The sequence below is a fragment of the Lepisosteus platostomus genome, chromosome 14, assembly GCF_059453375.1.
Source record: "Lepisosteus platostomus isolate fLepPlt1 chromosome 14, fLepPlt1.hap1, whole genome shotgun sequence".
NCBI lineage: Eukaryota > Metazoa > Chordata > Actinopteri > Semionotiformes > Lepisosteidae > Lepisosteus > Lepisosteus platostomus.
Window position 1 is genome coordinate 31651491 of NC_142624.1, and position 15941 is coordinate 31667431.

The 15941-nt window shown below is 36.6% G+C and overlaps 2 protein-coding genes across 10 annotated transcripts in view; one reads left to right on the plus strand and one right to left on the minus strand.

Moving 5' to 3' along the window:
- Nucleotides 1–9529, plus strand: part of slc39a10 (solute carrier family 39 member 10) — a 56114-nt gene extending 46585 nt beyond the window's left edge. For all 7 annotated transcript variants that reach the window (XM_088605670.1, XM_088605671.1, XM_088605672.1 and 4 more), the window contains 2 exons: nucleotides 874–1064; nucleotides 5105–9529. In XM_088605670.1, the coding sequence (XP_088461796.1) occupies nucleotides 874–1064; nucleotides 5105–5257 (344 nt within the window). In that variant the 3' untranslated portion in view covers nucleotides 5258–9529. The remainder of the gene's footprint in view (nucleotides 1–873; nucleotides 1065–5104) is intronic.
- Nucleotides 9530–9684: 155 nt separating this feature from the next.
- dnah7 (dynein, axonemal, heavy chain 7) overlaps nucleotides 9685–15941 on the minus strand; it is an 81728-nt gene continuing 75471 nt past the window's right edge. For all 3 annotated transcript variants that reach the window (XM_088605626.1, XM_088605624.1, XM_088605625.1), the window contains 3 exons: nucleotides 13645–13822; nucleotides 12346–12449; nucleotides 9685–10092 (listed from right to left, as the gene is read on the minus strand). In XM_088605626.1, coding sequence (XP_088461752.1) covers nucleotides 9886–10092; nucleotides 12346–12449; nucleotides 13645–13822 — 489 coding nt within the window. In that variant the 3' untranslated portion in view covers nucleotides 9685–9885. The remainder of the gene's footprint in view (nucleotides 10093–12345; nucleotides 12450–13644; nucleotides 13823–15941) is intronic.

Genomic DNA, 15941 nt, shown 5'->3' on the forward strand with positions numbered 1-15941 from the left:
TTATACAGCTAACAGTACTACATGAAATTTGATCAAATCTGAGAAACATAAATCATTTTTGAAAAGGGAAGCAGAAAAACATAATTGCATAACAAAAAATCACAACATTCAATTTATTTCTTCTGTCTATTAATTAAGTTAATTCAGAAATATGTGCAAAAAATCTTTTGTAAGGAAAATTAAAACCTCACCAATAATTTTGCTTTGAGTGCTATTTATGAGCACTGCGGTACAAATTATACATTTACACCAAATAATATGTGTTAATGTCTAAGATAAGTAGGATTTTCAGCTTTTAAAGTAAATAATCTTCAGTGTAGCTATTCCCTGCGGAGGATTCGCAGGTAAAGGCGATGTATAATGATTTATTACTTTTGAGTTTCTTAAGGGATGTGAGGCATTGTTGAAGTTAAGCTTTTCACAGTGAAAGATAAATCACTTAACAGCATTAATCTGAATAACTGAAATGAGAAATAAAAGTTTTATTTTTTTCTTTTATGTAGACCATCAGGAACATACAGTAATTGGCATAGATAGTTCTGTTAATTTAGCTCACTGACATGGAAAGGTTTCTTCTCAGCATGTTGCTCATTTCCATTATTTAAACACACCCAGAAGCAAAGAAAATGAGAGCTCAGTGTTCACAGTTTTTGTCTAAATTTATAGAGAAGAGTAATGCAGATGGTGTTGTGTTTTTTTGTGTAAGATGCAGTGTACTGAAGATCTTTTAAATTGAATAAACAAAGATGTGACTTTGTAGGATGGTAAATAGTTGTGTTACAAAGAGTTGTTTTAACAGATTCGATAATGTTGTGTCTTGCAATGTGGGACCTAGCTTGCCTTATCCAGTGTCCCCCTTTGCATCTGTTCCAGGAGATTTTGCGGTGCTGCTAAAGGCAGGGATGTCGGTGAAACAGGCCATCGTTTACAATGTACTGTCTGCTCTGATGGCGTACGTGGGCATGCTGATCGGCACGGCTGTGGGGCAGTACACCAACAACCTCACCAGCTGGATCTTCGCGGTCACCGCCGGGATGTTCCTCTATGTGGCTTTAGTGGACATGGTAGGTTAGAGAGGACGGGAATGTCCTACTGTATCATTCTGAGTGCCTTTCAGCAGGCTAGGTTTCTCAGCTCCATTCCTTAGATGCCCCATAATGCTCTGTAATCCTCCAGTCATTCCCTAGCCATTTATTTTAATATCTACAATACTTTGTATTGCATACACAAATCAGATATATGGTTATAGGCATGACCGTTAAGCAGTTTAGATTTGTATGGCAGTGATTAGGTGCTGGTCGGATCAAATTCCTGGACTTCTGGTGGGCCTCCTGGGACTGTATTTGGAAAATGCAACACTGTCAGACATTCATTGAACACAAGTTAGTTGCAAATACCTTTTCTTGTTGTTTATAGAATGAATGAAAGGTGAAAACCCCCATCTTTCTCAAACACAGCAGTGTAATTTCACTTGAACCTGAATGACACTGAGATTTTCTTCAAGTGAGGCCTTTTCAAAATTCAAAATGTGCACATACATAGTCAGGCTCAACTGAAATGAATCTGGGGCTGTAATATTACAGTGGGTGTCATTTCATAACCTTTGTGACAATGACTTTCATAAACAAAACCAAAGACCCATGAGAGTATGTTGTGAATATGTAGAGGTACATAAATAGACCTTTTCTGGTTCAAAAAAGCTGCTAATCTTTTCTCCCTTGCTGTGCACTCCCCGGTGAGTGGAAGATGAGAGAAGCTTCTCCTTTTACAGCTTTGTTTGATAGGGTTGTCTCTGAGCAGCAGGCTTGGCATTGGTGACTCTCCAGGGGTTTACAGCTTGTGCACTTCATCTTGGGCGCAATGCGCCTAAAACTGGCAGGCAGCCCCACTCGGAGAAAGACAGACCGAACAGTGGGGAGGGAGACGCTCCACACGGTTTTCCCTGCCTGCCTGTGCTGGAACACTACCAAGCCTCTTTTCCTGTATGCACTAGGCTGATAAGGTGCAAGTTTATAAAGAAAACTGCCAGCAGAACCCTCTGGAAGGCACCTGCCAACATTTGTATGTATGATAGGTGCTGATTGTGTGTGTGAAGTTGGGCCTGCAGTTGTTTTGATGGTTTTGTGTTTCCTCTAACGATCCAAGAAATAATGTTATTATCAGACCTTTGTAGCCTGTGTGGCGAGGGCTGGGCGATATGGCCAAAAACATGATCTTATAAAAATTTTCATATCGGTCGATATCGATAATTATCACGATAAATGTCAAATCATTATTTCTTTCAAGTTTAAAGGCAGATTTTTTCTCCTGAGTGAAAGTTGAAGAAACCAGACAGTTAATTGGTAAATTAAACAACTCTTTATTTTAAGAACACAACAAACACTTGCCAAACAGCAGAACCATTAAACAAATCTGAGGTAGAGAGTATTCAAGTCTTTTTTATGTCAAAATATGCATGAGTAAAATTTACAAAATAAATATCTTAATAGAAAAATTAAATACTGCAGTGTGATAAAACACACAAGATGGCTCAGACAGACTGCAAAGTTTAAAGTGCTCTGTTTTATGTCTGATCGTAAAAAGCCAAAATATCTCCAAATTACCGAAGTTGAATGACCTTTTCTGTCGACGATGTCATCATCCTTCGAGCTGGTCGTTGGCAGCACTACATTTGGTGGTGGTGGAGGGGAGTCCCCATTACCTGTAAAGCGCTTTGAGTGGAATGTCCAGAAAAGCGCTATATAAGTGTAAGCAATCATTCATTATTATTATTATTATTTGCTTCAGTGTCGCTCATTTCTCCACTCTAACTACAATCCTGTCAGCCACCACCATGTGGGTAAACACCACCACGTTAGCTGCCCGGTCTACAACACGCACGCGCACTCGCGCAGTATTTTGTGCGCATGCGCATATCATGCGCAAAGCAAAAAAATTTATATCGAACATTTATCGAACTTTTGTTTAAATTATATCGAGGAAAATTATATCAAAAATTGTCCCGATGATCCAAACACAAAACAGAAATATGATCTAATTTTCACAATTTGTTATTCTTGACATTTTTAACGTGACTTAATGTTAACAAGATAATAGCTCCTGTAAGCACTTTCCATTCACCTTTTTCTGTGCACAAAGAAGAAATGCAATATGCTTGTATCTCATACTTGGCAAATTAAGTTTAAATATCAACATTTCAAAGCAGAAACTACTGTATATGTCTGTACATGTCTGAATTGTGCAGTCTCCATTCTCTGTTTATTATGTGGGCATTCAAAAGCACATCAGCCTAACTTGTGTGTTTCAATTAATACAGTAATTTCATCCTCACGTGACAATGGTACACAAGGTCATCGGGAAGTGAGGTGACATGTGCCGATAACACTGAAATAAACTTTGGATTAATTACTTGTTAAGATTTTTGGCATCTTCCAAGTTGCCAAGTGTGAAGAAGTAAAAATAATAGATGAGATCTTGGCAAGCATGCCACGTCCAGTGGTAACAGGAAAATTATATGTAAAGAAGCTTAGCTTTATCTGCATGGTAAGTATGAAAGACACTTATCACTATATTCATAAGCTATTGATATTGTAATAGTTGTGTTTTACATTGACAGTGGGTCCACAATAATTGATCTGGTTTGACTGTGCAAGTGCATTTGTGTGGTAGTTTTTCTCCTGCCGTTTTTGAATTTATAACACTTCTCGTGAAAGGAGCTAGCACTAGCACTCCCGGGAGCTTACCTAGTGACACATACTCTGTATTTTTCCATCTTTCTATATGTTGGTGGAAAATAAAAGAAAAGCTGAAAAAAGAGAATAATGGATTGACTGGCAAGATCTTATGGGGAATACAAGAGTAATAAACCCAGCACAGTAGCAGTTGTATTTATTTTTTCACATAATAATGTCATCTTCAAAGCTTCAATTAACAAAAGTGGCGCTACACAAGTTTCAGTGCGATAGCTACTGCAGGAGTGTAGAACTTCACATTGTCAGTTAGTGTATGCTACAGTATGGTTATAAATTAAGATATTGCTTATCTTATCCTATGGCTAGTCTTCAAGGATTCAGTGTTCTTAGCTTCTGTTTTCTCCTAGCTGGATAATCATCAGCTCACTTTGTTTTGAACACTTCAAAATTATTATAGTTTCATGTTGAAAGGATTTCAGTGCTGTTTTTGGTAGAGAAATTACTTTTCTATGCAGCTTTTAGATCAGTGGTTCTTAACCTAGTGTGCAAGTACCTACTGGAGGTTAAGCACACGACTACTGTTTCCAAAGTAAATGTAAAGTGTGTAATGTTTCATATATTCTTCATTTTGCTGCAAAATTAAATATACAATTTTGTCTCCTTCATTCTATAGTTATGAGATATCTTAAGTTTAATTAACCGACCCGCTTTCACGATACTTGATAAAGAGTGAAAGAATATACAGTAGTTTGAGATCCAGCGGAGTGCTGGCTGTAGTAACCACTGTGTTAGATGGTTAATGAAGTCTTTAGATAAAAGGGGAAAGCCCAATAATTATAATTGGATGACTAAGAAGCTAAGGACAGCACTCAGGGCTGTGTAGCACATCCAGTATCTTGAGGAAGACTATAACACTTAGTAAAATGCATTACAGGGACAAGAGTTTTGTCATCTGATATTCTTTAATGGTTTTGGAAAAGAATTACAAAGCTGACTGTTCTCTGGTAAGGGCAGGCCTTTCATTTTTTCACCAGATTACCTCCCTCCCACAGAAAATTACTAGAAAATGGAAAAGCTATTTCTGATGCCAGACATAAGGCCTGTGTAGACAAGAAGAGGCATGTTTCTTTCTTGAATTATTTATGGCAGGAACTTTTAGATGAGATTTGAATTTTGAGCTGATATGACTACAGCTTTGTGTGGACAAGAACACATACCCCAGTTTTAAATGTCCATCATGATCTCCGTGACAGTGTCTCCGTTTTTAAATTCAGGACCACTGGGATTGTACGGTTTGTAAGTATGGAGAAACACACTGAAGGGGGGATGTCTTGATTGCACAGCGTAGTGATGCCGAACAAGTCTGAGCTGTGGAGTTTTCTGAATTATCCTCCTTGTTGTCACCCCCCCAGCTTCCGGAGATGCTTCATGGAGACAGCGAGGAACACAAGAGATGCCAGTTAGGCCACTTCATGCTGCAGAATGTAGGCATGCTGGTGGGCTTTGGCATCATGCTGCTCATTGCCATTTTTGAGGACAAGATTGTCCTGGACATCAACTTCTAGCCAGCACAACCCCTCGCCCTGAACTCGACAGAGCAGGAGAGGGAGGGCGAAATATATCCAGAAAAAAGTATGTTGGTATTTGCTTCGCCTTATTGCTTGTGTCGCAGGCCAGTCATGCATGAACTTTGTGTGGCAATCATTACGTACAGTAGCCAGTAAGAAAAGCAGTGGCTTGCAGTTGCTTCGAAATAGAGAAGTTTCATTGTTTGTTTTTTTTCGTCTGACATCTTATCCAACCCCATCCCCCTGCGTCGCCCCCTTTTTCTTGAGGCGGCCGTATGGTATCCTCGAGCTCTGTGGTGCCCACACACACCTCAGCAGGCCTGCTGCTCTTCCCCTCTGTGCTTCACCAGTGCCAGCTGCTGCAGGCAGTACTGGGCCATTTTGTCTAAAAATTGTCAGCTCTGCCCCGGGCAGCTTAGACATTGAAACACCATGCCGCCTGCATCGCATCCCCACTGCAGAAATATATTTGCAGGTTTTTTGAAAATAAATATATCGGGAGCTTGGTGTTTCCATTTATGTTCAGTGAAGAAAAGGAATATCATGTCCTATCAGAGCTTTTTGCAAGTTTATACTGATACTTATGTATTCAGCAGCCAGTGCTCTTAATCTTGAAAATTTATCAGCCCTGAAACATGCCTATCCCAATACCAAGATTTCAGATTCCACAGTAGACACAGTTTGGAAACTAAGTGTACGAAAACCTGACGTTCCTCTATAATTAAAACTGAAGCAGAAACTGAAACGTGATATGTAAATCAGAATAGTACAAACATAATAGGTTATTCTTTTTATAAATAATATTGTGACTCTTTGGCTGAATTATTGACCAAAGGAGTTAATAATTACACAGAAAAAGAGATTGTTATATAAATATATTTCCCCAATTGTTTTTTTTATAGTTTCCATCCTGTTTTTGAATAGTCACGAATAGTCACAGAGCTGACCTGGCTTACACTGATAGTTCATTCATTCACATGTCTTCTCCTTCTAGTCAAAAATCATCCGTTTTTAAAATTTGCAGACCAGACATGCAGACATGTTGCTCTTTTTTGATACGCTCCCTGATATTTAGAAGGCTTCCAGCTGGTTTCCTCTGTTCACAGTGTCAACTGAAACAAAAAATGGCAGCTCTGAAAGACCACCCGGAGGACTGATGTAGCCCGGCCCTGCAGGTGCCTATTTAAACAATGTGGGGAGAAGTTCCACAGCCCTGACCTCTCTGCCAGCCCCATCTCCATGCTGCCTGGCCTGTAGAGTACCTTTTGAGAGAAACCTTTCTGTGGTGTAGGAGTGGCCACCTGCATTCAGAGCAGGCTGTGGGTTTTACCTCCAGAAAAACCTGGAGTGATGAGGCTTCCACTGGCACCAAGCCCAGCTTGCTCTTACCTTAGACATCCTATAAAATGCTGGCTCTTGTCTTAGCACATTGCTTACAGTTATTGATCACATTTCGTTTTCAACATCCAAGCATAGTAAAATAAAAAAAACTGCCAACCCTCACACGAAATACAAATAGTGGATAAATCTGGCTACATTTCTGAAACACTGCAGCGATGGCCGCAGTCCCCAGCACATCACCATGTCACTCTCCGCTTTCTTCCCGAGGTCCAGCAAGCCACTGCTCAAGCATAATACCCGTGGTGTGTATCTCATTGTGAACCGTGTCATGTATTGCAACATTGCAGCCAGGGGGCCAACACATGTCAAAACAGTGGTTGGAGAACAAGCATTTACAGTGTTCCAGTCCTGCTGACCAGTAACTGACCTAATTACCTGTTCAGAATAATACAAACACTTTTTTTTTAAATCCTTTGGTACTCACAGTTTCAATATGTGGATTCAGTTGTGCCAGAGTGCTAGGAAATCAAGGTACGCACAGGCTTCCTATTTTGTAGCTGTTTATAAAATCTTTGAATACTACTGTGGTGGTTGACGTTTTTTTTTCTTACAGGATTGATATCTTCTGTGAACAAAGCCCATCTTAGTTCCAAAATTGTAAGGTTCAGTGGATTAGTAATGTTGAGCCATGCTTGACAAAACATTTGCCTCTTTTTGTTGTCTACTCAAGATGAAGCTATGTTTTTGCTTTTGTAACTGTGGATGTTTTGGAGCTTTGGTGCCAAATGAAAATTTGTCATTTACAGTACCTGTTAAAGTGATCGCTGATATTACTATAGTGTTATGAAATTTAAGAAATTTGAAAAACAACATTATTTTAGTTTTGGGGCAAATTGGTCATCTTATGTACCGAATGGTTCAACCAGAAACATTCTGGACCCATTTGGGAAAAATAATGATTTGGAGCATCTTTAATTATGTCACTAATACGACTAGCAATAGAAGCTGTTGAAATTGAAAGGTTTGGAACAAAGTTGATAAATCAATCACATTATAAAATTATACGATTTATGGGAGTGAGCTTTCATTTCAATGGATGAATGACAATTCCATGAATTCAAGTGATTCATTGTCTGTTAACTTTATAGCAGACTCTGCACACTTACTGTACTTGCAAACTCACCTTTACTTTTTTCCTTAAAAGGTATATAGCACCCTTCCAACTAGTCCAATTCTGTCAAATTTCATTGACATTTCATTCAATTTGATTGATTTAAATTTATTTAAGCTTTTGAATGCATGGTCTTATCATTCTTTTATTACTTAGCACTTTTATTTAAGTCTTGTGCTCATTAATTTATCTTTGAATTTAGTTTTATTAATGTTCATCTTTAAGGGAAAAAGTATTTTTGTTGGTATGCAGTAAATATTACTTATTTTCCAACCTTACTACAAAAAAATGATTTCGTTTCCAAAGGTGTCATTATTGGGATAAAAAAATGGTACAGAAGGTACAGTTAATGATTTTGTACTTATGATTCTAACTAACACCACTTCTGCATTTATCTTTTAGATATTTGAATTACTTTTTCATCTACTGTATGTTTTGTCTACATAACATACCCATTAAAACATTACTGTACTGTACCTTTCAAGTGCTGTTTAAAAAATAAATTACAGACTATAGAAGTACTGAGCTTACCCACTGATTTTTTTCAAGAAATAATTTTTTAATTGGTATAAAGAGTTATAGAAAAATCACATTTGTGCCAAATGTCTAGTCACTGCATTTCCTATGAAGCTTTATTGAAACAGTGGCCACAGTGGAAATTTTGATTTGAGCTCTAAATGCCTCCTCATATTGCATTCCCCATCTCTGTTACTTAGGTACCAAATGATTGTCTGTATTTAGACCACCTAGTACAGATAGCTAGCTTCTGTGTTCGCTAGAGTACATAATTGTAACTTCAATTTATCCTGTCACTGTGTGACATCCATGTACTTGTTTATTGGATGTAGATCATTGTAATCACATAAAAGTAATTTATTAAACTGGATAAAATCGTGCATGGGAGGAGTTAAAAAGCTGTGGGTGTAAAACTGTTGTCATTGGTCAAAACATCTGATTGTTAGTTGTTGAGCATTTTGCTACAGCTTTTTTTTTTAATTTTAAAGATGAGCTATACTTTGGGGCATTGCAAAGCTAATAACGTGTGGTTTTAGTATGCAGTAGTTGTAGGATTACGAAAACGGACCCTGCAAACTAATTGTAGTTGATTATTCATGCTTTAAGAACTTGTTTGAGAATATAAGTCAAAATTATTTGGAAACAAAGAAAAGCTTGTAAAATTGCAGGCAGTGAGTTATATTTAAATATGTGAACAATGATGATTCCCTGAAGACAATCTCATAGCACTATGGTACTTCATTATTCATTGAATTGATTTGAGCAAAACTGCATTTTTCCTTACATGGGTTAAACAAGTGACAGTGTGAGCTATTACAGTTTTAGATTAATACAGATTTTTAAAATGGGTTAAATGCTGTCAGGACTTGACATCACTCAAAAATGGAAACATCTAGAAACTGTAAGGTTAAAGCAAGCGAGATATATAAACAATACATGTACAGTTATTAAGTCAAACTGCTGCTTTTATTTTTCATTTTGAGTATAAAATATACTGAGATAACATCCAGAAAAGATGGCTTTTGCCCCAAAGAATATCTTATCAAACTACTGGAAACAAAATGAAAAATCTGTTCTAAAGCCAAAATAATAAGGGTTCTTATTTTGTGCTTTTTTTATTTTTTATGATGTTTACAGACCTGGATATTTAAATGTATTAACTGCATTTGCTATCCGTGCTATTGTCAGTTTTGTTTTCCACTGAAGAACGGAAAACAATAAAGTTTGCATAAAGTTGCAAAGATGTGGGGTGGTGTTTATTATGGCATCTCAGTGAACCGAAGTAACAACTAAACCTTCTATGCTTTAGCTGCAGTTAAAAACAGAAGCTGGGTCACTGAACATAGTTCATGCAACTTATTAATACAACATATTAAAACTGAAATGGGCACACAACCATTTTTATATTGTTTTTTAATGAAGTGTTACAAATAATACAGTACCAACTTTACTTTCCTTAATTTAATAAATGAAAACAAATTGAATACTCTAATAAAAATGAAGGTTCTGAAAAGCCAATGTAATATTCATAAACTTAAAGTGCCGGTTGTTTTTCACATTAGGCCACAGGGACATTGAAAAGCCTTGGAAAGGGGTATTAGGAGTTGAGCTGGCACAGCAGTGCCACGCCACGTCCAATCCAGTGTTCTGGGGGCCGATCAGAAGGCAGCGTCATGGCGATGACGAAGTTGGTGGAGTGTCCTGTGGTGGACAGTGTGCCCCTGCGCTCGCTGGTCTTGTAGAGGGGGGCAGTGTAGCTCATCCTCTGGGATATGTCCTGCCTCTTACATGGCTTCAGCCACATCTTGAAAAGACAAAACAGGAGGGAGCTGACTAAACTAAATCTATGGGTTGTTGCAGCAAGCCAGCGTAACAGGAAACTCTTATTAGGATTATAAATTTAAAAATAATGAAAAAAAAAACAAAACTTAATGGGGCTTTTGAGTGGCTCAGGGTGAGCAAAGTCTTCCGGCCATTGCTGTGAATAGCTTAGTGACTAGGACTTCCCAAACAGTTGCTCATGGTTTCCCAAGCATTACAGTACATTTTGAATTATTCTTAATATTTGCACTTATTACCACAACAGCAATTCTATAATTTGATGAGGTCCTGTAAGCAAGCAGTATTGTTTTTAGGGAATTTATTTACTCTTCCAACAGAATGATACAGTAACTATGCTGTAGATATTAGGGGACACACAACACGCAAAACCAGCAGTGTGGGTCAACAGTGCATGTTCGTGTTTTACTGTATGAGAGGAAAATAAAGAGGAGAGGTATAAAAATGAAAGAGAAACTCCACTGCTTTCATCATTGCTATTAACAGCTACATTTCTATAGTTATATTCTTGCAGTATTGTAGTAAATACAGACTGCAATAACTGCCTCATTTGAAACCTTCAATAAATTGTTACTTGCCAGTTTATCACCAGTTACCAAGATAGAGAGATTCTACTTTTCTTGGTGGATATTTATCATCTCTGAACTGTGTTGAATCTATTTTTCATATAAATAAAACAAAATCCAAAGATTCTGATCTCTAGATTTCCATATACTGTAGATTTCCACTTCAAAGACTTTCACACTATGTTGTTTTTCTTTTCCTTCGAAAAACACATTTTTAATTCACTTTTGCTTTTGTCAAAAACAATTTCTACTATTAGTCGAACTTAAATTTTTAAAATATCAAAGAAAGGTTTTTGAATAATACATTAGTATGGTGTGCAGCATGAACAAATATGTTTAAATAAAGTCATATTTTTAAATCTCAGAACCTGCCACTAGTGACATTTTATTTCTACACTTTATTCTTTATTTATAAGCCTTCAAATCATTATTATGATGCATTATATGAACTACTACAATAAAGATGATGCTGTCCTAATAGGATTCTTTCATTTGCAGCAGTGTTTTGATTTTAATTAGATCAGCCTCAACATAAATTGAATAAACTAACAAGTGAAACATTCTTTTTTTAGAAACAGTAGTAACGCCGTTTATTTTTGTATTATTCATACAGCTATCAATGTTATGGGTAATTTCACTTTAAAAATAAAATAATACACTTTACAGAAGTCTCTCAGGTTCATATGTGGCAGCAGCTGTATATAAAATGTTGGATAGAATGAGTGATGTTTTAATTTACTTGGGCTACTAGTAAACCTTGTGTGACGAGATCTGTGACAAGATTTTCTACTTATGTGCACACCATTGATTTATGGGAAAAAAAACATTCTTGTGTCAATCAAACAACATTCATGCAAATCCACCACATTTTCGGTTCGCCATCTGAGTGTCTATGAGATCAGCAGAGCTAATCCTCTCAGCATTACTGCCATTTGGTCCCAGAGTCTTCTGAGTGTCCTCAGCCCTTGGGTTCAGGATAGGAACAGCAGGACTGAGAACAGGACCATCTTATTCAGTCTTGTTACTCTATTTACTTTGCAGAAACACAAAAGGTGGCCAGCAAACGCCCTCAGTCAGCTCCGACATAATATCTAAAGAATTCATCACTTTATCCACACTTTTTAGAAGCCTTTCAGTTTAATCTGTGGCAGCAGTTAAATATAAAATATTGGATGGAAAAAGTGATATTTGAGTTTACTTTGTGACCAATCTTGAAGTATTGTTACAGGACACCTGATAGGATCAGTGTGTGAAAAAAGTCGTCTTCAGGACAAAATGTTTTTTTTTTGTCCATTGAATGATTATGGAATATATAATAGTATGTAATTTAAAATGTCTTTGTCCTGCTAGAATAATTGCACTACCTGTGTATTTTCAGGCAGTATTACTTTTACTGTCGGTATATTATAACCCTACAAGGAGCTGAAATGTTTGCTGTAATCTATTTCAACTCAATTCAATTTACAACTCGTAAACATAAAACATTTAGTCCTTCAAGTCTTAATTAGTTGGTAGTTGAAAGATACTCACAAGCCAGAACAGACTTTGGTCACCTGAGGACTCAATCTATGACTAAGAGTGCACATACATAGATCATGCTATTTTATTTTTGTTGTGTCTAACTGGAAAAAAAAATATTATGAAACACTGACCACTGGCACGGTGTCATACAGCACTTTGGGGAAGGACTCTGCTAGAAGTTTTGTTTTGCGGTCCCATCGAGCACCATCCAGGAACAGTCCCCTGATGTACACACCTGCAGTGCAATGACAGGGTGACATACTTTACAGCACTGTCTCAAACAGAACCATGTCCAGCAAAACTTCCCAAAGCTTGAAATGGTTTCAAATGAAAAGTCTCCATCATATAACAAATAACACAATTATTATTTTTACCAGTGTTCCATGTGACCTCTTAAACTGTTAATGTTGTATTTCAGATTTTGAGTGATCCTCTAATCCAGTTAATTAAAACAAATGCTTTTCCTGAATTGTATAATTTATGTATTCTTGTTAGCAATATTCTGAAATTAGTTTTTGTCAAATATGAAACTAACCTCTCTTCAAAGATGCTATAAATAAGGATATACAGTTTATATCCTTCTGTGAAGAGACCAACTTACTGTACTAATGCCTCCTATTATGTTGCTGGGGAATTTAATAACTTGTATTCTTTTGAATATTATAATGTGTACTGTATGTGCATTAACTCACATAATCAAGGGATTAAATTAAGTGTTCAATACTTAGATAATACAACAATTAAAATACATCTGAAGCATTCTCACTCTGTACTTATGCTATATGACATAACACACAATTCATAAAGGAAGAATATCTTGTGCAGCTGTCTTACTGAAAGCAATAGCTTCTCATAATTCTGTTCAGCAAACTATAACTCTTTCTGTTTGTCTTTTTATTCTATTCTGATGCTGTGAATAAGTGATAGAGATATACAGTATATGAGATCTGGCAATCAGCAATTTATATATTTTTTCCAAGTGTTTTTATTTCAGAATACCTCCTTTAAAGTTTCAATATGACAAGAGACTGATACAGTAAGTGATGGGTCACATACTGTAAACATTCTGGTGAATTTAAAGTTAGCTTATCTTTTTTGTGGATACAACCACACACAAAAGCACACATGAAAGAAAAGGTTACATTATTAACCTTAACATATCTTAACATATCGCCTACTATCCACAGATGTCTAATAAAAAAGTGATTTGCCTGTAGTGTTAAATGATAAAAGCAGATAAGTTGCTCAGTTAATTCTACTAATCAGTTTGATCATCAAATTCAGTCATCACAACACTGGTTAAAGACATTCAGTTCACTTCAGAGCTGATAACATAACAAAACTTTTAAATGGAAGTATTTTACTAGGCAGTCTGCGCATCCCTAGTGAGGCTGGCTACAGCAGCATGTCTGTGTCTGTCGGTGTCTCACCATCCTCAGGGGGCTGCCGGTATTCTTTATCATCCAGCACCTCAAAGTCGAAGCCCAGAAGGTCGATGGGGATGGTGTGCTTGCGGGCATAGTTTTGCTGCCCACCTGTCAAGAAGGCCTGGGTGAAGAAAAACCCAGAGAGCCAGAACACAGCAGGGGTGCCATTCTCATACCAGTCCTGCAGAGAAAAAGAACAACACGACTTTTTACACACCACTGCCCCACGATGTATGACTGCAGTGAAATGCACTGTATGGCTATTAGGTTTAATATAATTTCAACTAGAAGTGCAGGTCCTATAGAAACATGTGGATATGCATTTATCAGACTTTCTCAGGAGACAATGAGTGTAGGTAAGAGTGGATTTAATTATTAATTTATTGCCAGTTTTAAGATTGGTGAAAGTTACTGTAGATGAACAGGACTATATGAGAAATTATTGTACCACCCAATTTTTCCTTTGAGATTTTCTGATTGAGTGCTGGAAACAATACTATTACACAACATTTAGGTTTTCAACCAGGCTGGCCTTTGAGCCTAGCATCAGTGTGGAACATCTGTCTGTTGTCAATCAGACACAGCTATATCCCGGTGCTGAATCTCCTGCCCATGTCTGCCACCTGTCTGGCTGTGGCCAGGAGACAGACCGGCACTTAGCACTCCAGTGGGTTGCCAGCAGGCACTCTGCTGTTTACATCTACTGTGTAAAGCCCATGAAAAAAACAAGGATGTCTGAAACATTCACTGCGACTAAAGGATGTTTCGTCACATTAAGAAAAGCTTATCTGACCCATGTCATTAATCATTTAAACAGCATACTGTAAATACTATTATTTGTACATTTAATCTTCGGGAATTTCACTTCTTTCTTTTCTAATGTGAAAGATTAGTTAAAGTAGTGGCCTCCTCTGTAAGTAGGAAAGTAAGACATTGCATCTATTAACTTTCAAAGTACTGAGTGTGAGCCTTGCTGGCCTGCTTGTTTTGACTTGTTTTTACACCCAGATAGGGTAAAAAGTGAAGGGTGATGACACCACTGGCTAAAGATATCCATGTTTAATGAGCTGATGCCAGATTGATTTATTTGCACATGAATAACCAAAAATGCCTGCTTTTCCCCCAAAACTCTACATATAAACATTTACCTCTGCATTCCTGATAGACAGCTTATTTTATTTCATGTCAATCTGGATTAATCAAATGATCCTTCTGTAAACACCTTTGATGTTTTTCTTGGTCCTCTGAGGATTGTTGTGTATTTTCACAGACAACACACTTGATTTCATTTACAAGTACTGATATACAAATGCTTAACCCTTTATCTATCACTATCTAAAAAGCTCAGTTAGAATACAAATTAAACAACAAGACAGAAAATGCTGACACTACAATGAACCCTTTTTAAATAATGTGTATGTTCTCTCTGGCCACTGGTACACAATATGGCCATATAATTTTCTGACTCCTGTTATTCATTTCTTGCTCATTTTTCAGTCAAGACAAACTTAATTAATTTTGGCGGGAGACTGAGGGAGGTGATGTTGACTTACTGTTAAAATGTTGACTTGCATTCCTCAAGGACAAATCTAGCAACAATGAACCTGGCCTCTTTATTGTAAATATCATGACATTTGTTTCTGTTGTCACCTTCCTTTTATACAATTTAAATTATATTCTTTAAGCTATATCATTTTTTCAATTTATATTTTTCAGTTATATTATAGACATTATTCTATATCAATATTTGTATTCACTATATTTATTAAAATACATACCTCAATAACTAGCCCACTGACAACAACAATTATTTTAATCGTGAACAATTTGGAGATGTCTAATTTCAACTGTTCCAAAATATTTTGGGTCATTTTTATTTTATGATTATCCATATTTCAGGAATATTGAATAATGAATTACGTTTATGGGTTATTCTTGAGTACATCATTGGTATTCGTGAACAGTTCCTGATTTTAAATAACTATAGCATAAACAATAAAAATTGCTGAATCAGTGAAAATAATGTTTGTCTGGAAGTGAGTTTGTAATTACAGGTAGGTTTCAATTTATGCAGCGGATGTGTTCCTGAAAAATGCTGTGTAAATCAAAAACATGTAAATTAAAAATTAATTTCCCATAAGAAAGCATATTAATAGAGCAGAATAATTCCATGTCCAATCTGAGCAACTTTTCTGTTTTGTAGCAAATGACTAGAAATTAAAAATGTTATATATAGAATGGTTTGTTAGGATTTTTTCACACAGTAGCTTTGTTTAGGAGTTTATCTTAGATGTTTTAAA